At 37.4% G+C, this 26,553-nt stretch overlaps 1 protein-coding gene across 3 annotated transcripts in view; it reads right to left on the bottom strand.

Annotated features, from left to right (window-relative positions):
- Positions 1-11,299: 11,299 nt before the first annotated feature.
- The window catches only part of pdgfra (platelet-derived growth factor receptor, alpha polypeptide), a 41,609-nt gene continuing 26,355 nt past the window's right edge, over positions 11,300-26,553 (bottom strand). For all 3 annotated transcript variants that reach the window (XM_028802229.2, XM_028802230.2, XM_051927634.1), the window contains exons 20-29: positions 23,021-23,131; positions 22,555-22,708; positions 22,162-22,328; positions 21,724-21,839; positions 19,568-19,690; positions 18,678-18,789; positions 17,420-17,519; positions 17,133-17,238; positions 15,321-15,556; positions 11,300-13,391 (exon numbers count right to left, since the gene is read on the bottom strand). In XM_028802229.2, coding sequence (XP_028658062.1) covers positions 13,244-13,391; positions 15,321-15,556; positions 17,133-17,238; positions 17,420-17,519; positions 18,678-18,789; positions 19,568-19,690; positions 21,724-21,839; positions 22,162-22,328; positions 22,555-22,708; positions 23,021-23,131 — 1,373 coding nt within the window. In that variant the 3' untranslated portion in view covers positions 11,300-13,243. The remainder of the gene's footprint in view (positions 13,392-15,320; positions 15,557-17,132; positions 17,239-17,419; positions 17,520-18,677; positions 18,790-19,567; positions 19,691-21,723; positions 21,840-22,161; positions 22,329-22,554; positions 22,709-23,020; positions 23,132-26,553) is intronic.

Genomic DNA, 26,553 nt, shown 5'->3' with positions numbered 1-26,553 from the left:
TGTAAGGCCTTAGATGTCAAACCAGAATGCTGCAAGCTCAACTTCTGCTTGTAACTTACTCTGTGGTCCTAAGCATGTCCATTAACCATCCTAACGTCCAACTGTGAAAATACGAGAGTAAACAATTATACTGTATGCTGATCTTGTAAATGTGATTAATAGTAACAACATAACTGTCAAAGCATTCCCACACTAACCTACCCCACCCTGTTCTAACTTAAGCTAAGCAGGAGGGATTATTGGAAAGTCAGATTCCCCCAAAAATGCAAGAAAGGAAATAATGCTCAATGATAAAGCAATACATAACAACAAAAGAAGAAAGCTACATTATGGGCCAAACAGATAACTAGGATCTAAACAACTGATCTGAAGCAGTCCGGCTTTGAATTGATATGCCCTGCTGATCCTTAATGCAGATACTGTACCTCAAGGGCAATTAAACTGTAGAAGATGGATAGGCAGATATTCTCAGAAATGGGTTTAGGGGCCTTCCAACATGAAGTATGTTAAGTAGCTGCTCAGGTGTCGAGACAGAGGAGCTTCTGCAGATGTTAATTTCCTAAGTAAATATTGATGGCCATGATACAGTGGGGCAGGGATGTGTATGGTGTATAAAAGATTATCACAAACGAAAAAAACTAGAGAAGCTTAAGAGAAGAGATGAGCTGGAGCAAAGTCTACCTGACTGGAAATGGCTAAACTCAGATAAGTGGACTTCTGATTTATATGAATGGATGAACTCTGAAAATAATCTTTTAAAGGACCTTGATTAGTTCAACAAAAATGGCTGTCATTTGCATTTTGATAAGGAGAATAGAAATCTGTCCAGCCCTTGAATGGACAATGCATAAAATTCAATATCTTTGATTTGTGGTGTTTATTTGAGAGTGTGTGAGTGTATGTGTGCATTTGTGTGTGCATGTGTGTGTGTGTGTGTGTGTGTGCGTGTGTGTGTGTGTGTGTGTGTAGTGTTGCTTGATTTGATAGCCAATGATATTATAAAAAGCTATTATTGACTACGCTAAGCAGACGGCTTCAGATATGCCTTTTTATCCTCTTCCCTACGAAACCCACAATTCCTTACAGTGCTGAGATCTAGCATACAATTCCATCTCCCTAATGACTTATATCCATCTGTTTGACCCTCACTGCTTCCACTGCTTTCATCAGATGGGGTTGTAATTGACCTGTGGAAGTTTTAAGGCAAAAGAAGTGTTCGTCTTGTTTTCTATATTTGATTCGGTCCACTTTGAACAAAATGACGTGAAAAATTTTGTATTAATTTCTTCATTCTGTGTCCACAATTTCGATTGACTATTTTCCCCAAAAAGGGGAGTACTTGATGATTCTTCTTGTTAAGATTTAGGTTCATTTTAAATTATTTTCTCATTTTCTCAAGCTCTATTACATTTAGTATCAGAATATAGTTTTTTGGGGTCATAGAATGTACTTTTGGCATCAGTTTTCTGATTGACAATCATTTTCTAGGTGTTCATTATTTTTACATCCTTTTGTGAAGACATCTTTGTTCATTCAGGCTATTGAGCATAAGTTCCTAGTGGCACTGATGTGCAACAACCCTCTGAGATTTGCTGTGCTGATATATTGCCACAATGGAATAAAAGTTTGTCAGTTCACAGCCATCCAAGTTTCCGGATAAACCTAAAGACTTTGTTAGGTGATTGTCATTAGTTTTCATTGTTAATGACATTTTCTGACTTCAAATTTGATTTGTGATAAAACATTTAGGATCGATTTAAGTTAGGACAGCTTCTCATCTACAACCTTACAACCTTTTGGTTTGAATTTTTGACCTCTCATCTCCTAGTCACTTCCATTATTCTAAGTGTTTGCGATTTCCGTTGGCAAACATAACAATTAGAAATTGGAGGGATGAAGAAATCATTTGCTTGATACAATTTATAAGGACAGGACTGACAAGGTGAGGAGTAATTTAGATTAGAGGAACAAATTCACCTTTATTGAGTCTTACATAATTATTGTCAGAGAAAGAATAGAGGCAGTGAAGGAGAATCTTTTAGTTACGAAATGATTTATTTGAAAGGCTGTAGATGTTCAATCATTCTTTTGTAGAAAGTACTGAGTTCTTTGAACTTATGTCTGCTTCTTCTGTGCTGTGTTAGGGTGAGCCTCTATTTATAGGCCACTCATGAAATCCAGTTTAATGGCATATAATTATCCTATACCAGCTTTGTTTATTATATGAAAGTTGTCCAAAAATATTTGCAACAATTTTTATGTTTTTGTCAAAATTAACTGGAAATGTTTGCACCTTATTCTTTGGTTAATGTGAAATGTTCCACTTACCTTATGGATCCAATGCTTTAAAACAGAGACCAAACAACAGTTGATGAAATTGCCCTTTCATCATGGAAAGTCATGGCCGTTGTCTTTTGGTATTTAGAGGAAGTGATTTTGGTAGATATTATGCCCTATGATCAGTATGACTTGTCAATGTTATTCACCTAATTTCTCAAAAATACACTGTAACACTGAGTTGAGTTTGAATGTCCTCAAAGTACTGCAGTCATTTATTCCATGTGTCTCCATGTGAAGAAAAACATTCTAAAACTTGTGCAAAATCTACCCCATAACAAGTTACCAACTTTGTTCCCATGTTGAACTCATTTTAAAGTAACAGTATTCAATTATGTCATCTCTTGATCTCATTTCATTTAAATCGAAAAGGTTCACCTCCTTCAATCTGTCCTTGTAGCTCACACTTCTCAGTTCTAGTTGTTTTTCTCTGGACTTCATCTAGGCTGCTATGTCTTTTGTAATTTGAAGACTGAATCTGTAAACACCATTAAGGCTTTACAATTTATAAGTGTAATCCCTTCAACTGGTACTTCATGTATCAGACTGTAGCCTAACATCCTATTAGTCACCTGGATAGCATTTGCAGCCATCTTTATAACTTTGGTACATACTGTGCATTGAGACTCCTTAAAAATTGCAGAAGCATTTAAGGAGAATACAGTCTCACAGAAATGTTGCTGACATTCTTCAGCATGGAAATGCATGACCACAGGCAAGCTTGAGAGCAAAAAGAAATCATAAAATGTGGGTGGACTATCTTTCCTTATCTGTCATGCAGCCCTTATCTTGCTCTTTTGGATCTCCTCCTTTTTGGAACTCTGAATGATTTCATGTTCAGGAACAGATTTAGTAAAGTTGATGAGGTCATTGAAGGAATTAATGCAGTTGATGTGTTTGTGGGATTCAGAACAGTACAATGCCTACTGACAGATGACTGTAGATGCTGAAAACATTAGCAAAAAATAGAATTGTGCGGCAAACGTTTCTGGGCAACCCTTGTAAAATGTCTAATTTAGGATTCATGAGATTGCAATCCTGGTTATCCTTTCAGCTATTCATTTTATGAGCCTGAATTTTCCATTACAGAGTACTAGAAACATGGCAGTAAAGCAAGAACTAACCTTGGGGTGAAAACCAGCCCACTACCAGGAATACTCCTACACAATAAAGTTTGTGTTCAATTTAACATGCAGATCTTATACAGTACGTGTAGGATGAACAATAGTAAAAAAAATTTTTAAATTATCTGAGAATATGAGAAGAACATGCAGACTTATTCATGGACAGTGAGCAAGTCTGGAAATGTCATTAATTCTTTAAGAGTTTTAATGGAGCAGAGCCAACTGCTGCACCACTGTGCTGTCCACCATGCAGGAGCTCAGCTTTAGAGAAATTTGGCCGGTTTAACTTGCTTCATAAGGTTAATTTCCATCTGGTCAAAGCTGTCAGCACTGGGAGGATTATGTGTTTTGGGTTTCTTCACTGCCTTCAGTACCATCCAACCAGCCATCAATGTTAAGGTTTAAGCTTGGGGATATACAATACAATACAATGCAATTTATTTCTGTATAGCTCAAAATCACACAAGAAGTGCCGCAATTGGCTTTAACAGGCCCTTCCTCTTGGGAGCCCCCAGCCTTGACTCTCTCAGAAGACAAGGAAAACTCTCAAAAAAAAACTTTGGGAAAGGCAGTTCAAATAGAGACCCCTTTCCAGGTAGGTTGGGCATGCACTGGGTGTCAAATAGAAGGGGGTAAGTACAATACAATAGACAGAACAAAACACAAGTAATCCTCAATACAGTATAATAATAAAATAAAAATATTACAAGTACATGGCAGAATTTAACAGTAGATGATATCACATGATATGATTTGGATTTGCATAGAGTCCTGGAGACCTCAGCCATCAAGCTTTCTCTCCCAGTTGGCCATTCCACAGCTGAGACAGCACTGGGCCAGCCAATCCGATGAAAGGACCCCTCTACCCGACGATTCCTGCAATCCTCCATCGGGGATGACTTTACCTTAGGCAGGCAAAACAACTTGGCAGGTGGGCAGTGGCACCAAGTGCCACATTTGAGTACCAAGAAGAGAAACATAATAGGTGAGGGTTAGTAACAAATTATTACTATCTTATTACTTATGTTTTAGTGCCAATGACCAACAACAGAGATGCAGTCTGTACAGTTAATCAGCAACTCTAGACAGGATATACTAAATTGAAGTAGTGAGTAGTAGTAGTGAGGAGCATCTCTAATAGTAGCAGGCAGACCATTCCACAGTTTAGGAGCCCTGTAAAAAGCCATCAGGCAGATGTAGGCAGATAAGAGCATGTTGTCCTGGATAATGGACTATCTGTTGGTCAGACCACAGTTTGTGACGCTCAGTGACTACATCTCTGATGTGGATGTGGGTAACACCAAAGCACTACAAAGAACAGTCCTGTCTCCTTTTCTGTTCACCCTGTACACTTTGGGCTACAACTAAACATCATGTCATGTCACATTCAGAAATTCTCTGATGATTCTGCGCTAATGGAATGAATTGTCAAAATGAGTGTATGAGATAGAGTATTTCAGTCAGGTGGAGAACTGTGTTTCTTGGTGCAAAGACTTGCTGTCTATCTATTGTGAAAGCTAGGGGGGTGCCACAGAGCCCCAAACCCCACACACAATACACAAAACAAGTCCCAGGTTCAAAGCAAAGACAATTTATTACAAAAATATCTCGGTATAACAATTATACACGATGTCTCTACTCTTCTCTCACTTCTCCATACTGCTACTCCTCCGAGGCGAGTGTTGCCTGACTTTGCCCTCAGCTCCAACTCGCCTGGACAAGGCAGTAAGGCCTTTTTTATTAAGGACCAGGGAGTACTTCTGGTGCCCAGGCTTCGCCCAATGGAAGTACTTCCGGGTCATACAGATGTCCCAAATGAATAGGGAGTGTAACTCCCTGCAGCACCACCTGCTGGGGACCGTGGGTTGCACTACTGGACCACAATTCCCAGCATTCTATCTATCTATCTATCTATCTATCTATCTATCTATCTATCTATCTATCTATCTATCTATCTATCTATCTATCTATCTATCTATCTATCTGTTATAGATTTTGTAAGTTAGATATTGAAATACTTTATTAAACATGGTTGTGAACTTTCCTCACTAATTCAAGGCACACTGTGTAGTAAGTATCACTCTCTCATAGTATTAAACTACTGGACATGACAGAAAGATTTGCAGAAACTAACTTTAAGAAGAGAATCAAAATCAATCATTATCTTAATAATATTTGTGTACATTATATTTTTCATCTTATATTTCTAAAATAAATATAATATTATTGGATATGCAGATTGTTTAGCTCCTACTAACCAGGTTTCCTTCCAGTTGGTGTTTACGTGCCTACTTCTGCATGAACAAATACACACTGCGTCTCACAATTCGTGGAGTTTGTCAGGATTATGGCCCTCTGTAATTATAGTTTTGAATTAGCTGTGGAATGGAACAGAGGCATAGTGGGTAGTGTTGCTGCCTCAAAATGATTGCACCCTAATCATATTTCTGGCTCAGAGTCTTCTGTGTGGATTTCATCTGGAGACTCCACTTGTGGGCTGGCACGGTGAGACAGTGTTTACTACTTCTGGATTTGAATCCCAGCTGGGCACAGTCTTTGTGGATTTTGGATGTTCTCACAGTGTCTCCATTTCTTGGGTTTCCTTTCATTTTCTCAAAACTGTGCATTTAAAGTTACATGGCAACACTGAATTAGCTTGTTTGAATTTAAAGTAGGTCGCAACCCTGTTCATGCCCAACAGGGGTACTGCCAGAAGTACAAGAGGCTTTATAAAGCCTTGAACTAAATAATTTGGGACAGTGGGAGACTTTTATTAAAATGTTAGGAGTGCCCCAAGTTGCTTGCTGTCAGCGTAGAGACTGACCTCAGTATGGTGGGGCTCCTCTAGGACCGCCTGTCTGGAACTCATAATGGTTTATCTATGATAGTTCTAAAACTGAAAGTTCAGGACTACCTGGAATTACTTTAGGCAAATCTCAGGCAGATCTGGGAGCACAGAAGGAATATGTAGGGCATATTTAAAGAAGCATCTACAATTAAAAGGCAAGTAAATTAAGAGATGCCTTGGAATGAAGGCCAAACTGTGGAGAAGGAGAGTGATTTTATTGGAAGGTGAATAGGGAGGGTAAGAACATGCTGTGGGTAAGAGGATCAGCCACTCCTATAGGTAATCTGTGGTTGTAACCTGTATAGCTATGCCGAGAGGGCATAGATCTTTATTAGTCTTTATTATTTTTGTCCTTTTTGTTCTTATGGGTTCCTCCCTGACTGCAGTTATTCCTTCCCTTTTTTAATAAAATCCTTTTTGTTATAACTTTCTGGATCATTGTGTTAAAGAACAGCTTTTGAGTGACTCTGTAGTTCTCACCCACTGTAAGCGAATATGATGGACCAGAGCCCCATCTCAAGATGCATCCTGCCTAATACTTCTGGGACATGCCTCGACTCAATGGGATCCAGAATTTCATAAGCAGGTTAGAATGTGGATGAACTTCACTACTGTCTTATGGTATTAAATTGGGATTAAGTAGCACCAAGTTCTACCACTGTGCTTGACAGAGAATTTTGTTAAGACAGCAGATATTTTGGCTGGAGGCGTGATTGGATTTTCTTGTCCAACCATGGTTCTCTCAGCCTTGAGGTTCTCTTCCCAGTGATTACTTTCACTTTTTTCAGAAATCCAGTTCAGTTCATGTTCTGCCTCCATTGTTTCTGGGATACCTTGAACAAGACATCAACTCATCTTCTTATTTGGTTTTCTTGGTGAGAATTATGGTGACAATTGATCAAGACAACTTAAGTTAATCAAAATGGAGGATTTAAAGATCAGATGTACAGAGTTCAGTGAAATTCTTATTTGCTTGTTGAATTATAAAATTGATCAAATAGTAGACCTCCTTAAATTACTGAGCCAGTTTTCACACTCAGCTTATAAAGAGTGCATTACAATGATTACCAGGCCACTTACATTTAATTGCAAATGTTTTTGTTGTTGTTGTAGTGTGATTATCCATTAACATGCCTGTGATAAATGGTCAGTGGCGTAGAGCAGGTTTTAAATAAATAATCTTGTGAGGGGCACCAATAAGGTATAGATGTGTGCAAGCATGCTTCGCCTTGTTGGTTGACTGGAGTGCTTGGCCAATTGTGCTGCATACATGTGCAGAGGTGGCTGGAGAGGGAGCAGCATGCAAGAGGAAAGAGGCAAGCAGAGGCAAGAGGAGCCCCAAGGAGAGCGTAAAACAGGCGCTATGAGTGGGTGAAGAGGGTCTACTGGGCTGAGCATTTTCAGTTGCTGGAGTGACTCGATCTTCACAGTGGGCTCCTGCATAAATCCGGGGAGAGGCAGCAAGAGATAAATGGAGTGAGGTGAAGTGAGGAGCAGGAGCCCTGCTGCGTGCATGTAACCAGCAGGGACCCAAGCCTGTATTTAGATGGATGGCCATGCATGTCAGCGGGATGTCTCCTCAGGCTGATAGATCCGCAGAAAGAAAGCCGGGGAGACGTCTGTTTTAAGAAGGAGGTACCAGGGCTTGCACATTTTTAAAGAGTTTTTACCTATCATAGATTTTAACTTCATTTTAAATAAACATATTAATTGTGGATATTTTACTCTCCTTGGATTTGCTCCAGTTTTATGAATTATTTATCTATTTAAAAAGACTATGCACTGCATTTTTTGGACACTTTGTTTTTGATTGTGTTTTTAATAAAAGCACTTGAACAATTGTGTGCCTACTCTTGCTGTATCTGTGTGTCTTCATTTGCCTGGCTCATCTCGGTTATAACAATCGGTGGTGCTGGGTGGAAAGGCTTCCAAAAGCAACTGGGGATCATGGAGCCAACCAGCACTGTCACCGTGCCTCTTACATTCGTGCAATAGAACATTTGCCTTGTTTGAATTATGATTACTGGTATCTTCTCCAATATATTTAATACTTGAAAAGAAAACTGGGCAACAAGGTAAAGGAACAAGGGTATTTATACATTCCTACCTTTATATTAAAAATTGACCAGTTTGCAGCAATTGCATAAAGCGATATTACTTGTGGATGGTGTGGTGAGGCAGCAGTTAGCACTGAAGCCAGTTTCCTGCATCTTAACCTGGCTGCTTCTGTGCAGAGTAAGCATGTTCTTCCTATGTCTGCAAGGACTTTTTCCCATGTACCTTGACTTTGCTACCACATCCCCGTATATTCACATTGAGGGTTAATGATGATTTTAAATGATCTAATTGAGGGCATATGAATGAGTGGACCCAATAGTGGGCCGGTTTTCTGTGCAGGGTTGGTTTCTACCTTAAACTTCATGCTTCCTGTATAGGCTCCCAGTGCCCTGTCACCCTGAATCGGATTAAGCCAGTTTGAAAATGTTATAATAAGCTAATTGCATATAACGTGGCTTCTCAGATTTGCTACTAGAGTAACACACTACCTGTGGGCCATTGACCAGCTCATAGTATCTAATCATGGACCACCAAGTACTACCTTGTCACAGACCATGCACCGTTACATTGGCTCACAACTCATAAGGAAAACAACCCCCACATGACCCTCAGGGTACATCAGCTTGAAGCTCTATAAGTTCATGTCCATCACTGAAGAGGCTCCCTTCACTTCAATGCCAGCACAATCTCCCATGCTCATGAGCTCTCAGCTAGGTCCAGTTATCCAACTGGTAATGCACCGTGAGATGAGCCATTCACACACATGCCATTAACGGGTACCTTTAGGGCTCTGCCGAGAGAGGATTCTGTCGCTATCAACTTCTTCATTTTTATCTCCAGCTCCAAAGAGAAAGCTCTGGAAGACATCTGAACACGCCCTGGCTTTTGATCTAAGCTCCATCCCTTCCTGGACATTTCCTACATTTCCAACGACCAGCATTTATTTAGTGGCCTGACTCCAAAAGAGACAAAGCTCTATAGGTTGTGAAACACAAAGAAAGAGAACGGTGAATGCTGTTATCATTGCTAATTACATTTACTTTTCATTGTTTCAAATAAAAGGGGATTGCTCAGCTGGACCCCAAACCCTTCCATCCGTGTCTGACCCACTGACAAGGGATTAACATATTTACTTCAGGGAAACTGTAGCTTTATAGGGTCATTACTGGGATCAGGTTATAATAATGTCATATTGTGTTCATATTATAGCTAATGAACCTTTCAAATACTTTAACAGGTGCTTTATCTCTGTAGTTTTTAACCCTCAGCCAGTTTTGTTTTGTTTGTTTTCATTAATGCCTAATTCAATACCCCATTACAGAACTTGTTTTTTCCATTAGAATTGAAAGGCGAAACATTAACAGCACTTTGCTAAAGGCAGGATGCAGCTTGGGTTGAGTTGCTAGTTCATTGCCGGATATTTTTATCATAGAAATGCACATTCATTTCTATTAGGGTTGACAGGCTAACATGCACATGTTTTCAAATGGAACAGGAAAAATCGATAAAAAATTCATGTGAACATGGCAAGAATGTCCACAATCAACATAAACAGTCAGTCAGGGCTCTGGGGTTGTGAGGCAGCAGTGATGAACTCTGCACCACTGTGAAATGCCTTCTCCAAAGATTATTTCACCTCCAGACTCTTCACAAACAAATTTGCTCTTTTATAATTCTTTTACAACAAAGAACAATAAATGATCAGCAGCTAATATTATAGGTTCAACACATGCAATCAATTCCATTTACACTAGTTAGAGCATTTCCATTTATAAGCCCAGATCTCTGTGCACATTTATTACTTTACAGAGTTATTACAGTCACATAACCAGAGCACAGTGAAACTCTTACTTGCATATTCCAATCACACTTTGCTACTCTCTGACTCCATGTTTAGTGATTTGAAAGCACTGTGGCATAGTTAAAATTACAGAAACAAAACAGCTTAAAAAGCCATACAACATTGACTTGGAAATATAAAGATATGTTCAGATACTTATATTCTTTCTTAATTGCCAGAGTATTAGTAGGTTAAAAGTCAGATTATATCAAACAAAGGATAAAGTAGCAGTGAAGAACAGAATTAACTCATTCATTTACTTACCCATCTATCTTTTCATCCACCTACCCAATTTTTGTTTAACTCACTTCATCTTTTCCTGACAACAGGAGACCAGATTTGATTCAATGCTCTAACTAACGCGAAGGGTGCCCACCAGTCTAATGCACTGCAAGCTAACAAACAAATCCATTGTGGTCAAATAAGATAATGCAGGTTCCCACAAATAAAAGTTGGGGTGCCAATCTGTTCGTCCCCATTTAATTCATTCAGCAAAATGTAATGGAAAAAGGCCACAAACAACACAAGAAGAAAAGCTAAAATAAGTTCAGCCGTCTGGCTAAGTTAATGAGATTAATTTCTGTCTCTTCAAGTGATAGGGAGATCCACTCTACAGTGCAGTTTGATCACTACTGACTGCCTCCTTCCAGCAGTTGTGCGCTTTATAGGCGGGAAGCTGGAAGGGGCGGGGTTAATTACCCTCAATGGGCGTCTTCTTGGTCCTGAAAGTAAATAGGAGTAGGTTAGCACAAGTGCCCCCTCTCATCCTGGGATGGTAGTTCAGAAGAGCCTGGAGGGTGATCCACAGATGCTCATGTGTGACACCATACCTGGCCATATTGGAGAACCTCAGAATCACTAATTAACCTGATAAACTTGGTTTGTTACATAGATTTCAAATTTGTTAATGACTCATTCTACTTTTTGAGCCTCGCCTTTTACTCTGTGTGGTGGGTGTGGCGATGCTCTGTATCAATTCCTGCTCCCAACCATTAACTCATGTGTGATTGTTTAAATGCATGTATGATTCTAGCATCCTCTGCTAAAGAAAGATACTTTCATTTGAATTAAAAAAAAACAAAAAAACACCAACATATTTTATGTCATTTATTGAAATATAGAACATCTGAATTTACATAAAGTATATTTAGAAACAAACAAACACAAAATCGGTAAACTGCAGAGTTACAAATCTTGGTACCATTTAGATAGTTGACTGCGTTTTTTCCAATTTTTCACAACACTGGCAAGTTGGAAAAGTGGGGTTTTATTGTTTGTTAAAAAATTTAGGGAAGGGGACTGGGAAAACAAAGTGCAAAAGTTTAATGTCTCTGTGGAGTACATCACAGTAAAACACATATAAACAAAGGCAGTGATACAGCTCGTCTTAAATGTTTTGGCAGAATAGTAAAGACTATATAAGAAATACATATATATACATATTGATGTATAACATCATGATATATTCATCTAATGTTTTTCATTAGGTAAAAGAAATATCTGTACAGGCTTATTACACATCTTACATTTATAAGAACAATTTTAATATTCTTAGGCGATATTAGGAAGATTAAAACATGCTGTAGAGGTTTTGTGGATGTCAGTAATCACTGTTGAAAAGTTAGAGATGGTAAAAACAAAATATATAAATTTTAGCTACAACAGTTTTTTTTTTTTAATTCTTAAATTACACCACAGTTTCTAAGTAAAACTGATATTAAACTAGACAATGCTACAACAAGCAAGCTGTGTAGAAGTCTTCTTAACACTGGTTGTTATCATTTATAAAGGATTAGGTTTCAGATTCACTGTGCTGAATCCGATTAAAGCAGGGTTGTGACTTTTGGTACAAGCCTTTTTTTCTTAAAGCTAAGATTGTGTAATGCAATTATCATAAATGAACTAAACAGAAGTAATTTATTATGCTGAATTGGATTCAACCAAAAAGAAAACAAAAATATGGAATGGCCACTGCATATGTGAAGTGTATCTATTGATCCCATAGGGATGATAAGGCAGGATCAGGCACACGCTAATTCACAAAGACTACTATGCCCAATCAACCTAGCATCATGGGACCAAATTATAAAAATAATACAGAAAGTCTGTGCTAAAAGCTGCCCAGTATCATCTCAAACATGGCATCCAAGAGTTGTGAGGCAATACAATCTCCAATATGCCATTAAGTATTTTGCATTTACAAATTCTAAATTTGAATTTCCCAAAAAAAACTACTCGAATATGGGCTAAGCTGAGTTTGACACATATTTGTGCTTAAAACCAAAAAGACACAGACACTAATGGCCCAACACTGTTCACTGAACATGTCGCATTAACATTTATGATGTGTAAAAAGTGAAACCTGTTAAACAGTGGGGTTTGATATCATCTTAACAGTCATCAGTAATGCCAAATCTGGCTGTGTTTATTTGCACCTACCTAAGACCGCCTAACTCGAAAGAGTCATAAAATTGCATAACTGCATGTATCAGCAAATAAAAAAATACATTTTCAAAATTCTCTGTTTCTTTTTTACACAACACGCATACGTTGCTTTGTGCTTTATTAAAAAGGGATTTCCATGGAGAGCAAATGAAGAACAGGGAGGACACCCACACGCGTTGATTTGTGAGCAAACCATATCTGCCTGGAATGAATGAACAGGGCTATCATTACTGCAGCAGTCATTTCAGTTTCTTCTTTAAATGCCCTTAGTGGTTTTTCAATTGTGTAGACAAAATGCAGATGCCGTGTCCTGATTTGCTAGGACAAGTCACATGTAGGCTATTAACTTCTTCACAATTACAGTGACATAAGTCCTAAAGGTTCCTGATGTTTCTGCTTCATAAATGCTCGTAAAATGCAAACAAACTTTTCAATGAGTTTTTCTTTCCTCGATTGTTCTTTGGCTCCAGCTTTCAAACAGAAAATACAGTGGTGAATATGAGGCAGGGAGGCCCACAATGCAGCAGAGTGGTTGTTTCTGGACTGGATAAAGGAACTTCCCTTCTGAATATAGCTTATGTCGCTTAGCGATTACAAGAAACTGTCCTCTGCCAAGTCTGATGAATCTATCCCTATATCGTCCATCATGTCAATGTCCTCAATTGTTTCATCCTCCCGTTTAATGAAGGTGGAGCTGCTGGATCCTGTCTCGATTGCGCTTTCCTCAGAGGTCTGGGAGCTACAAATACAAAAAATTTGACATATAAATAATCATGGAGAGGAAACATTTTATCTTAGATGACTTTGAGAAAGAGAGATGCCAGTTTTCTTTTCAGGCCTTACAGATCACAGCTGCTTTCAGTTGTTTACCAGCCAAGTGTAGTTGGAAGCTGCCAGTTCTGACTACTGCACAAAACAGGAACTGGCAAAATTAATTTGTAGTTTGTGTAAGTACATCACTACAACAGCTCTGTAAAACATGCTGGAAAAGCAAATGAAACGTGATGGGTACATCCTTCAATTAGTTCAAAAAGCTGGGTGGTGACGCTCAGGGTCTGGAAAATGAAGCTACTACTCCAAGCTGCTGATGACTTTAATTTGAAAAACAGTAAGAGTAATTTCTGTGCTAGAGGTACAGAAAACAGTTTTAACTCAAAATACACTGCCATGACACAATAAGTGGTTCAAGTAGAAGAACATTTTTTTATCAGGCTAGTCTGAAATATTAAATTCCCTTTTCACTTCTGGCTTTGACTTGGCAGTAGCACATTCAACATGGTGGATGCTGAGCCAAGCTGATTCACAAATTATTCATCCGCAATTTACTTTTCTACCACTCTGCATTCAAACAGATTTGACTATTTAGAAGAACAAATTAAAATCTTGCTAACATAACCTGCTGATTTGACTCTTAGTATATCTTAGCCATATCATACTAGTCTTAGTGATTATTATCTTTGAAGATTTAAACAACACTCACAACAATAAAGCACTACGCACTTCAGCTATCCATTCATCTTTTAAAATATCTGATTTTTTTACATTACATGGTTGTAGAGAGTTAAACTGTATCCCAGCAGTACTGTATAGTTAGATCCACCTCTTAATGTGGCCGGAGAAGGGCAAATGCACACACATACCCACAGGGTTCATTTTAATCTGACAATTTAAACAACAACAGTTTATTTCTGTATAACCCAAAATCACACATAGAATGCCTCAATAGGCTTCAACAGGCCCTGTTTATTGAAAGCCCCCCAGGCTTAACTCCCTAAGAAGCCTTGACTAAGACCTAATTAAACTTTGCATTTGAGAACGTGCAAACTTCACACAAGGAGTGACGAGGCTCCAAATCAGAACTGGAGGTGAAGTGGCAGTGTTCAACATTGTGTTACCCAAAACCCAGGAGAACTATGTGGCACAAAAATTGTCTCATTTTACCTTATTTTCTTAAAGCCACTTTTGCTGGTGAGGGTCACGATGTCAGGAGGCCAAGCAGGTCAACCCAGACTTCCTTATCCCCAGTTACAGATTCTAACTCTTCGTACAGAATTACCCAGCATTCCTATGCCACCGCAACAGATATAATCTCTCCAGTGTGTCCTAGATATGCCACAGCAGTACACATCTGGAGCAGCTCTAGGAGGAGATGCCTGGGGGGCATCCTAACAATATGTCAAATCCCCTCCACTTGCTCCTCTCAATCCGGAGGAACAGCAACTCTACTCTGAGGCTCTTCTAAATCGCTGATGTTCTCACCCTAAAATGGAGTGTCAGCCCAGAACATTGCAAAGAAACTGCATTCTGCCACTTGTATTCAAAATTTCAATATTTCGGTCATTACCCACAGCCCACAACTATAGGTGAGGACAGGGATGTACATCGAGAATGATGGTGGATGTAGGTCACCACCATGGAACAATACTGAGCCTGCAAAACAGCTGTCACCCTATCCTTGATAAAAATAAATGAGCACAGTTTTGTTCCCACTACTCTTTTGTTATTTTTCTCACATCAGAATATACAAGGGATTTCTTATCAAGGTATAATTTTCATTTAATTTGTACAAATTACTTGAAATGGTTTAAACTGGCCTCTTCTTTTTCATGACACTTCTTCAAAAAACATATCATTAATTCAAGCAAAAAGATATAACATGATAACACACCTGTGTCGATTGCGTTTGCCATACTCATCGTCCGAGAGAGGGTCCAAATCTGGCAAAGGAATGATGTAACCACTGTCAGAGCTTAGTCTTTGCTCATCAAAGCCACTCTCCCGGTCTTTCAGTTTGTTTTCATTTTTGTAAGTAACGCCAATGTAAGCATCGTCAGAATGACTCTGTGTCCGAGTCACTGCTGGGTGGTCACTTTTAAGAAAGTCGTGGTTTATTTTTTCATAGCTCTGCAAAATAAAAAACAAATGTAATCAAATTCTTTACATAATTTTTTTTAACTTAAGTCTAAAATGTAGTTGCAATAACAAATTTTTAAAAATGTAGGATTGCAACTGTGAAAAGCATTCTTGTATAAGATAAGTGAGAGTCCAATACAAAAAGGCTTTATCTTAATAGTTAGTTAAAAAGTGTATCACAGCACATAGGTGTGCAGATGTCAGTTTTTTTTTATAAATCTTTTTTTTTTTTAATTTTGAAATGGCACTTCTAGTATATCATAGAAGTTTCCTTACAATATGTGCAGTTGTATAGCCTTGCATTGCAAGAGGTGTATTAAAAACTACAAGTTGCCTCTGCTGCCTCTCAATGTGCCTTGAAGAAGACTTTGCTTGAGGTCCAAATGTTACAATATAATATAATATAATATAATATAATATAATATAATATAATATAATATAATATAATATAATATAATATAATATAATATAATATTGTGACGTACTGTAATTAATGTTTTCTGTTTACTCTGTTTAGGGAAGGCTCCGCGTTTTTATAACTACATAGAAAGAAAGAAGGTGCGTGCGCAGGGGGAGGGAGGAGACAGGAAGGAGGGGGTGTGGGGGAGGTGTGTGTAGTGACCCTAAAGAAAAAAACAGCAAATTGGGGAAGTTTTTATGGCTGTTCTGTCCAGTCTTGTTTAATAAACTCTCAGCACTTTTGGAGCACCACGTTTTCCAGCACTTGTTTTGTGTCTCACCCTCCTTAGTCGCTACAATATAATATATATTTAGTGCTTAAATCTAAATGCAAAAGCATTAGCTAACTGAAATGAATTCAACACAATGTCACTGCAGTCTGCAATGCCTGTGATGCAACATACGACACACTCACTGAAGGGTGTCATTCTTGACTCACCCGTTCCAAGCTGTTTATCACATGAATTAATAAAATGCATTGCATTTTTTTTCCAACAGAGGGTGCATACAATTGACATTATCACCTAAAAAAGGAAATTTTAAACAGAAAGAATGATAGGAAATTAAAAAAACTGATGGAGGAAGTACTAATCCATTTGAAACATACTGACTGTTACACATACAGTAGCTGATAGTATGACCATAGGGGTCTCAAATTTGGGTCTTTGGTGGCTGATATGCCCTTTTTACTGCTGTTAATAGAATTTACATTTTTTCCTGCTTTCATTTTGCTATGTTAATGATAGTAGATTACTTGAATGTTTAATGTACTTTGAATAAGATTAGTACACCCTCTATAATTTTTCTTTATATCGTAGATTTTCTTTTTTATTTTAATTTTGCTTTATTAGGTTACAGTGTCACTTTGTTTGTTGCAGCACTTATAAGACATTACATGTAGGATTCTTAATAGCAGTGCTAATGTTTGTGCTGAAATAAAAAAATATATGCATTTTATTACTACATGCATTATAAAATACATTCCAATAGATGGGATATAACAAAAAGTAATTCTGAATATGTCCAACAGAATGTAACTGAATGCATATATATAATATTGTACTTCTTTTTTTTTATCATACAATGCAGAAAAAGTACAAAAACCTACCTTTCTGTACTCATCCGGCAACAATGACTCCAAAGTATCTCTTAAACATTTGAATGATGGTCTTTTTTCAGGTTCACTGTTCCAGCATTTCATCATCATTTCATAGCTAAGAGAATAAAATGAAGTATTATTACACTTGGAAAACTGATTTTGCAATATTGGGTTTACACATAAGGTCTATAAGTTTCACATATAAAGTCTAATGCCATGCATTCCTCATAGCAGGCTTTACCCTGACTACCTTCCACCCAGACCGATATACTACACTGTGAAGAGACAAAGCTTACATGTCAGTAGTTGCATGTTCTGGTTTTGTCATCCTGTAGCCACTTTTAATTTTATTGTAGAAACTGGAGTCCACCACCATGCCGGGATAAGGAGTTCCTCCTATTAGGAAGAGATGTAGTTAATACTGCTTCTGCAGATTAATTATCACCTAATAATTCAAAATAGTGTTAACTCATTTAAAATGTTAATGCTGTCTTGGACTTTAAAAACTTAATTCAGCTATGAAGAAAAGCAATGATTTTAATGTGAATAAATTCTTTCAAGGAATGACTTCTGCATTTTTCCAATATCATGTGTCATGCATGTGCATCAGAAGGTCAACTTCCAGGCACATTAGAGGTAAGCACAACCACTCAGGCACACGAGGGGGCACTGTTCCTAATATGATCTCTTTTTCCACCCATAGCTCTGAGTAGTAAGGGCCACTGACTCTACCCATTACGGTCCATGGACTATAAGATTGAGATGCTCAGGGAAAGTGGTGTCGCATTTGGCAAAAAACCATCCTACCATGTTTCTAAGTCTACTTATCATTCTTTTTGTTCTTGTTTGCACCATCCTGCACCTGTTTATTTTAACCTGTTGCCACAGATATTAAACTGGGATACCCAGTTGGCACCCCAAGTTTCATTTTTGGACCCCTTAGTTGACAACACATATTCAGTTTGTTCATGGGTGATATTACGATCAAGGGAGTTTTTTTCACTTTTACATCTGATGTCTTTTTCTCTCAGACAAGATATCTTTAGGAAGGATGAACTCATCCATCTATCAATTTTCCTCACCTCCTTTTCTATGTAAAACTTACAAGAAAATGCAGTAAAGCTTAGCAACAGTAGATAAAATGCAGGAATCACACCTAAATGTGACTGAAATGGGGCATGTTCATGCTCAATTATTTTTGGCCATTTTTGAGTCAACAATTAACCTGACATGCTACTCTTTGGTATGGAGGAGGATGTTGAAATGTCTAGAGAAGGTCCAAACTCCAGCCAGACAGTAACTAGAGTTTGTCCTGACCATGAGCCTTCAAGCTGTGAAGCCCTAACTACTGTGATGCTAAGGCTGAATTTAATAAGACTGTTAAATTCTATCGGTGGTTACCTTTTCACAAATCATAAATATAATCATGTTGACTGATAAAAATGTGAAAAAGAAATAAGTTTTAGCCTAATTTGTATATGTTTAAACAAGTGCTGTAAAGTCTAATTGCAACTAAAAAGAAAAGTAGGCAATCAAATACAAAATAGAACATACCCAAGGAAAAAATTTCCCATAATAAGATGCCATAAGACCAGACATCACTCAGGGTTGTATAGAGATTGTCAAAAATGCTTTCCGGGGCCATCCATTTTACTGGAAGGAAGGTCTGCAATAGAATCAATATATCTGTAATTAGATTCGGAAACAACATCTCAGTTGGATAAGCAATTTGTTGGCATAAACAACAGTAATTAGCACAATCAGCATGTGTTCAAAAACCTTGAAGTTGGTTTTCCAGGGACCATATTAAGACCCAGCAGGATACAATGTAATATGTGTACTCACTTTCATTAAAACAATCAGCATAAGACAAACAAATAAAGGATGTTATGATTTAAAATTATTGCTAATAGAAAATGCATTTACTGTATTTCAATTAGTCCCACAGTCTACCAAAATGAAGATCGCAAAGTAATCAAAACATTAAAAGTGGTAGTCAGTATGAATTGTGGATACGCTCTGTCCCTCAATGACCCAGTGCTGTACAGCAGGAGGTGGACACCTACATATTGTGTCTAAAGTAATTACGTATTATCACATAATGCCCAAGCTGAAAAGTCAATAAGATAATTGTGTTTGAAAATGTCACTTTTGCCTTAAATTGTTAATCTCAACAACTTTTCTTGCTATGCTCACATTTTTGCAGCCCATTTCCCACCACAGACCCAAGGTGATGTGGAGTTTAACCCAGCAACATTGCAATGGCTGGAAAGCCAGTTTATTGCAGAGCTGTCAAATTCTATATTTATTAAGCATTACAAGATTTTAGTGTTCAAAAAGAATAATCATAAAAATTACATAAATGTTATACTTTATTGATATCTATTAGGTTGTTCTGAAGAAATCATGTACTTTGATGGTACAATTTTTCTTATTATACTTACACTTCCTTTGGAGACATAGTTGTTATCATGCATGATGTCCCTCGCAAGCCCAAAATCACAGATTTTCACAATTTTTCCTTGAGAGAGAAGGACATTTCTTGCTGCCAGGTCACGGTGGACACACTGAAAAATAATTGGAAAGTTCAAGGTTTGGTTTTGTTAAAAGAAAAAAATGGAAGCATTTGTATGATTTTGATCACCACATCTGTACGTGCTTTTATGTTTATACATTTACTGTTTCACACCTATTTCTCAAAGAATTTTCAACTTCCACTCAAGACATCAGTTCTATTTAGTTTTCTGCCTAGTAGTTAATACTTCAACCCACTGCTGAGAAGAATGTTTCATTCGAACAGCACAGAGCAAAAACACTTGGATGATGAACTAACATGGACTAAATTTAGCTCCAGTTTATGCAACTATGTAATTTTATCAGTATGGCTGTGTTCGGCCAAGATTTTCTTTATTCAAATCAGACCATAAACTAAGATTTATTATATATATGTGGTGCTAGCTTGTCATGTCATATTTTCAAATAACACAAGCTATAATTTATGGTAAGTTTATTATATTAATTATATAAGTTTTTACTTAGGTATATATCAATTCCTCCCAAAGATTTTAGGACAGAGTTACTGACTTAAGAATTGCATCTAAATTATATTATTATCTGGAGTATAATTACAACAAACAAAATCTCTGTTAGATATTTACTAATGCAAGGTCATCTGACTGGAAAAGAAGAGTTCTATTCTACATGCAGTTCCCACATTTACTTTTTTTTTTCATCTTCTCCACATACCTTCTGTAAAAGTGAGTACTAGATCCATCCATCCATCCATTATCTAGTAGGTGGGGACATTAAAGATGTAGTGGAGTGAAGGAGGTAAGTGTAACCTTTGCTTGCCGAATACTTTTGTAGTAAGCGCAAATTTAGATATTGGCCATAGAGTAGATTTGGAGAAAGTATGGAAGTTCTTCTACTTGGGTAAGTGCAGAGAAAGTTACATTGACAGTAGTGAAACTGTCTCTCATTCTGACTTCTAAAGGAGCCTTTTTGATACTAAACAAAAAGCTTATGAAAACTGTATAAGTGGTGAGATGTGGCCAATTAAGGTGGAACAAGAGGCAAAGCTAAAAGGAACACAGATTAGAATGATGAGGTTGATGTGTGGACTAATACAGAAAGACAGGACATCAAATGTTGAGTTAAAAGAAAGACTTGCTGTGGTGTCGAGGACAAACATACTAAGGTGGTGCAAGTATGGAGAGTGAAAGGCAGATGATGAGTGAATGAAGAGGTGAACCAAGATTGAGGCTGAGGGGATGCGTCTGAGAATAGGCCAAAAAAGATATGGTTAGAGATGGTATACAATGATATGAAAAGAATGAGTCTCAGTTGAAAGGATCTCCAAGGCCATGAAGAGTGGAGGAAGAGGATTTAGGGGCAACTGGCTAACCTGGGTAAACCCAAAAAATGGCCATTGTCATACACACATGCTTGAGAGACAACTACAGGATTTGTCTATTTCCGGGGTTGGCACTGCCTTCTAACACCAATCCTCTCCTGATCTGGAGGATCACAGGCAGACGAACGTCACTTCCAGTTTTCGGACACATGAATTCCCCCAGCTCTCCCAATCACCCCCTTTCCGCCTTATCACCCTCAAAACTGCCAGCAGTGCCACCTTTCCCCAGTCTAGTTGGAGACTCCCATCTGTAAAGATATCCTTCCTTTGCAAAAGTTTTTCTTTTTTTTTTTTGCAAATTTTCACATTATATAGGGATCACCTTTCGGTTCCCTAACCCTTCAGCCTTGTTTGTGTTTTCTTATTACATTGGCATGCATGGCACTACAGATGTCAACGAACAACTCTAAATTTTCCAGCATTATTGCCTACACCTGAGTAGATGATGAGAAATTGTTAGAGTTCATAACAAAATGTTGTTGTGTAAAGCATTTCAGAGTGTTTAAAAATACTACTGAATGGTCCATTTCAAGGGCAAAATGTTTGGTTATTAAAAGATGCAAATGTTAAGTATCCCACAATTGTGTATATTAGATCTGATAACTGAATCTTACATACATGTCTTTTTTAGCAGCCGAGTGACATTTATGAAAACTTCTACTTGTGTCAGTAGGAAGCACTACTTACATTTTTTGAAGCCAGAAACTCCATGCCACGAGCTACTTGGTAAGTAAAGCTCAACAGGTCCATTAAAGTGAGGCCTTCACTGTTATCATCAGATAGCAAATTATTTACTTCAGTTTCTGTATAATTGAGAAAAATAATATATATTTAGGCAGTGCAACCACTTTTCAGAGGAAAGTTTATAAATAGAAAGATGATCTGATTTTATGTTTCTGTTAAAGATTGCTTATTATGCTGTGTGCTGCAATCATCTAGTGTGTAATTATGTTAGAAAAAGTTGTTTAGCTAACATTTAAGTATCCTTCTGCAGCTGCTTGCTAGACAACGTGTACTCTTGATGGTTAAAGAAAATACTGACTGTTCTATGCCCAAAACTCTGAACAGGACTTATTTATGGTCAGTCTAGTATATGATTTAGTCGACAACCAAATGCAAGCTTACCAGTTAGAGACTTATGTTTATGGGAGGGTGGGTGGTCATAATTGGACCTTTGGATGTCAGAATATTTTGAACTCTCCTTCATTTCCAGCATTGGTACATACTGGGTAGCGTCTGCCTGCTTCATGTCCATATAATCACCTTTGTTTTCAAATGATAAAATCACATAACTGCAAAACAGAAACAAATAATGATCTGTGTAGGTAATGTTGTAGATTTGCTTGACTTTCCTTTTTTTAGATTTGCTACAAACTGAAATGCTTTTCTCAGTGAAAAATACTGTATATGACTGGGAAAAGCTAGGAAAGTGGGTGCCTATGGCACTAAAAAGTTTAAGATTCACCCAGTGTTGGCTTATTATGATGCCAATCTGCACTTCTGCTGTTGATTTCTCACCTTCTAGTACTTTCATCAGCTGGGTTGATGCCAAATATGTCAAGGTCCTTTTTTACCTTCTCAGGATGTCGATTCAAAAAAGCCTCTCTGTTTTTATGCAGGTAGTTAACAAGATCACCATAAAAACAATATTCCGTAATAATGTAAATAGGACCTGTAGCATGACAGTTAAGAAAGAATAAAGAATTGATATGGTTATTAAAGTAACAGAAACTGTGATATATGTAAAGCATTTTTTAAATGACAAATAAAATCATTCTTCAAATTCTATTAAAATAAAACTTACAAAAATCTAAATTTCAGAGTATTCATAAACTTGAAATTATTATACTAAAATAAAGTTGACAACTGTCAACTACAAATACAGTCTGCAATCATAGGGACTTGTTTAGCTAAATTAAATACTCGAAGTGTTTACAACTATATCCCAATTCAAATTTCACCTTTTTCTGTGACTAAAACGTACCTGACTTTGTGCATGCCCCCAACAAGTTGACAATATTAAGGTGGGGACCCAGATGAGTCATTATTTTTAGCTCAGACATGAGAGCCTGCTTCTCACTGGACCTTGCTGTAGCTGAAATCAGAATCAGATTGTTTTCATTAAACTGCAGAACACAACTCTCCACAAGTGATATTACCGGCAAAGGATAAAATTAATGAAGTAGAAAAATGTGTGGGATATCTGAAAAAAGTGACGTTGACCAAATTTTTTTCCACATTCATTTGAAAATTTTTAATGTTAACATATTTTCAGGTACTAAAAGGTAGTAAACTCCCCACACTTCATAATTCATATTCTAGATAAAATAAGTCATTTTTACATTGTTGTAGACATTTAGTTTGATCATAGGATACATACATGCTCTACTGTTTTAAAACATTTTCTATAAGCTATATTATTCTATGTACACAATCATTAATTTAATAATTTCTCACAACCACATATTCCAAACTAGGATAACAGGGAGTTCAAGCCCATCCTAGCAGCAGTTAATGAAAAGCAGAAACCATTCATGAATGACATGCTTGTCAGTCTCAGATATGTCCCAAATTAGACTAAGATAAGGCTAGAAGTGACAATATGCCATGTGTTGCTGGCAATGAAAGATCAACAATTTGTATTATTCTTTATTGATTCTGTATGATGGTCCAAAGACTGAATACAGCGCTCAAATGGAAGAAACCCAGTAGGTAAGCAATGTTTTATATTATCTGAAATTGGAAAATGCCAAAGTCTCTTTATGTAGAATAGTCCAGAACGTTTTTAGAACTCATTAATGTAATTCTGCATTAAGCATAGCGGGCCTGTGCTTAACCTTATCATCTTATTTGCTGTGGTATTCTATATACTAAACCCTAACCTTAACCCTAATACTGAATTTCCCAAGTAGATTAATACAGTTTATTTTATCTAATCTAATCTAATCTAATCTAATCTAATCTAATCTAATCTAATAAAAGGCATTTTAACCTGTGCACTCTAATCATGTAGTCTCCAGTCTTCATTGGGTGGGGTTGAGTGATGATTTTCAGAGTATACTATTGTGCTTGCTATGTTATTTCCATTTGATTGGGTCTGTGGTTTGTGGTTGTGTTTCTTAAAAAAGAAAGAAATATAAGGTGCAACCTTGTTTAACAGTTACTATGTAAACTCAATGTATGTTTTATTTATTATAGTGTCATCCTAATGCAAACATTTTGCTCTAACATTTACTGGTACTATGAACAAGATTTTTAGTATTATGAATTAATCTGATTTGCTCTATTTTAAGCAGCTGAATCTATCATCTTTTACATATGGATTTAGTGTAATCTCTGTCTTTGCTTTGTTTTTAATTGCTTATTTAAACAAATATTCTTCTTATTGATTTAATTATTTTCTCTTTTATATCAGTGCACTTTAAAACTCTTAATTGGCTCCATTGTGCTGTTCTCTCCAGATGTATGTAAGTCCCTGCCAGAAGATTGCAGGAGATTCAGCCTGTGCCAAAACTGCACCCATGAGATTTAAGATGCGTATTAATGTTTTTCTTCATGTACTTGCCTAGATAAATGTAATTCCAAAGGAGAATCTGAGCCTTTGACCCATAGACTATATATATGTGAGTATCTGATTGCTACAATTAATATTAATGCAGAAGGTATACAACCAACATTTACAACTAAGCATTTTTAAAAATGTAATAAAGTACTCAAAACTAAGTACTGTTGCTATCAACTGATTGTCAATGACCATAAAAAAATCAAAAAGCATATAAAATATTTTATTTAAATCTCTAACTTAACACCAATTTTTATAACTTAAAAAACTCATTTTTGATCAATCCAATGCTCTCCATTGTTCTTATTAAAGTCTCTTTGTTTGCGTGTTTACCACAAACAGATATTCCAGTAGACTTCATGTTAATAGAATTTTGGCCTTGCTTAACTTAGAATTGATTGTAAAGCAAGTGCACCTCATTTGTTTTATCAACTCCTTGCTTAACATTCTTTTTGACCCTATTCCTTCTAAAGCAAGAATGGTGATAGTGTAACATGCTTTCTTTGCCTTTTTGCACAGGGTATCCACATTTAAGAAAATAGCTTCATGCTGAACAGAAAAGTCAGTGTCCGCCAGTGGATTGCAGAGGAAATGTAAAGTGTGAAGCTGACAAAAACAACATTGGCACTCTCTGCCATGGCATCAGGGAGATGCAGTATTATGAGCAATAGATAATCATTATTTTTTGTGGACAATTCACAAAAATCTTAACTTATGTTTTTAAAAGGTTGCACAAAGTAAGCATATAATAATAGAGGTATTTTATAGATGTATAGATGTGCACAATCATTTTACAGAAGGCAAACCTCATACTGCAAAACTGAACAAATGATCACTTGAGTTCAGTGAGCCATCAGATGAGATCATAACTGAAAGTATTAAATAATACTTTTGGTTATTAAATAAAAGGTAATGTTATGTTGCAATGCATGATAAAGTATACTCTTGGTACACAATGACCCTGGCAGTTCATTGTGTTTAATGTGTTCTGTCCTATTCTTCCACTTCTATCTTATGTTAGATTTCCATTAAACTAATTGGAAGATAATATATAAAGTATTAACTGCAAAAAATGGCTGAAATTTCATTAATTTTAGATGACGTTGTGCACGTTATTTGTTACAAATACATGAAACTGCATTTTAAGACATCCGTGTTGCTTACTATGCAGTCTGTGAAGTTTGGAATACATACAGTGCATATATATATTGTCACACACGACAAGGGCTTGAGTAAGGGCAGTTCCGAGTAATACCGGGATGTGACTGACTCTTTTTCTCCCTTTCCTGTAGACCATTCACCGGAGATTCCACCTGGCCCTCTTGACGTCACTTCCGGGACCAAGCCTATGGAAGGAGACCTTGCCGGCTCTGGCCCCTGTGACGTCACGTCCGGGCTCGAACCAATGGCTGAAGACCTTCATGAGCCCAACCCCTTTGATCTCACTTCCTGTCTTCCCCTTTAAAAGCCTCCACCTTTTCCCTATTCCCTCTGTTCTATTTTGGACTCGGTTTTGAGCACATCAGTGCTGTATCTAATTTACGACTTTGCAGCCAGGAAACCAATTATACGGGTGGCTGCCCCAAACCTTTTTATGACTCTGAATCAAGTTTGCCCAGCCAGAAGGACGTCATGCAGGAGGGAGCAACGAGATGGACGAGTGTCGCAGCCAGGATGAGTTCTGCTACATGCCTCTGGTGTGAGGCAGGGATAATGGAAGGACAATGAGAGTTTCTTAGAGGCAAGGAGTCTCCCAGTAGACTAGGTTGTAGTGCAGAGGTTCATGTTGTCTAAGAGGACAGCCCTGTTGTGAGTTCTGGGGGCTGTCAGGGGTGCAACTGGGGGAGGTCTTCCTTACTTTATGGGCTGCTCTGCCTTTGCTTTTGGGGTACAATGCTATGGCACTGGAAGTACATCATAAAAGGAGCCAGCCTGCCTTACCCTGGGAGAAGGAG

This window comes from Erpetoichthys calabaricus, chromosome 5 (assembly GCF_900747795.2).
Source record: "Erpetoichthys calabaricus chromosome 5, fErpCal1.3, whole genome shotgun sequence".
NCBI classification, from domain to species: Eukaryota; Metazoa; Chordata; class Cladistia; order Polypteriformes; family Polypteridae; genus Erpetoichthys; species Erpetoichthys calabaricus.
This window is presented reverse-complemented; position numbering and strand designations above follow the sequence as displayed.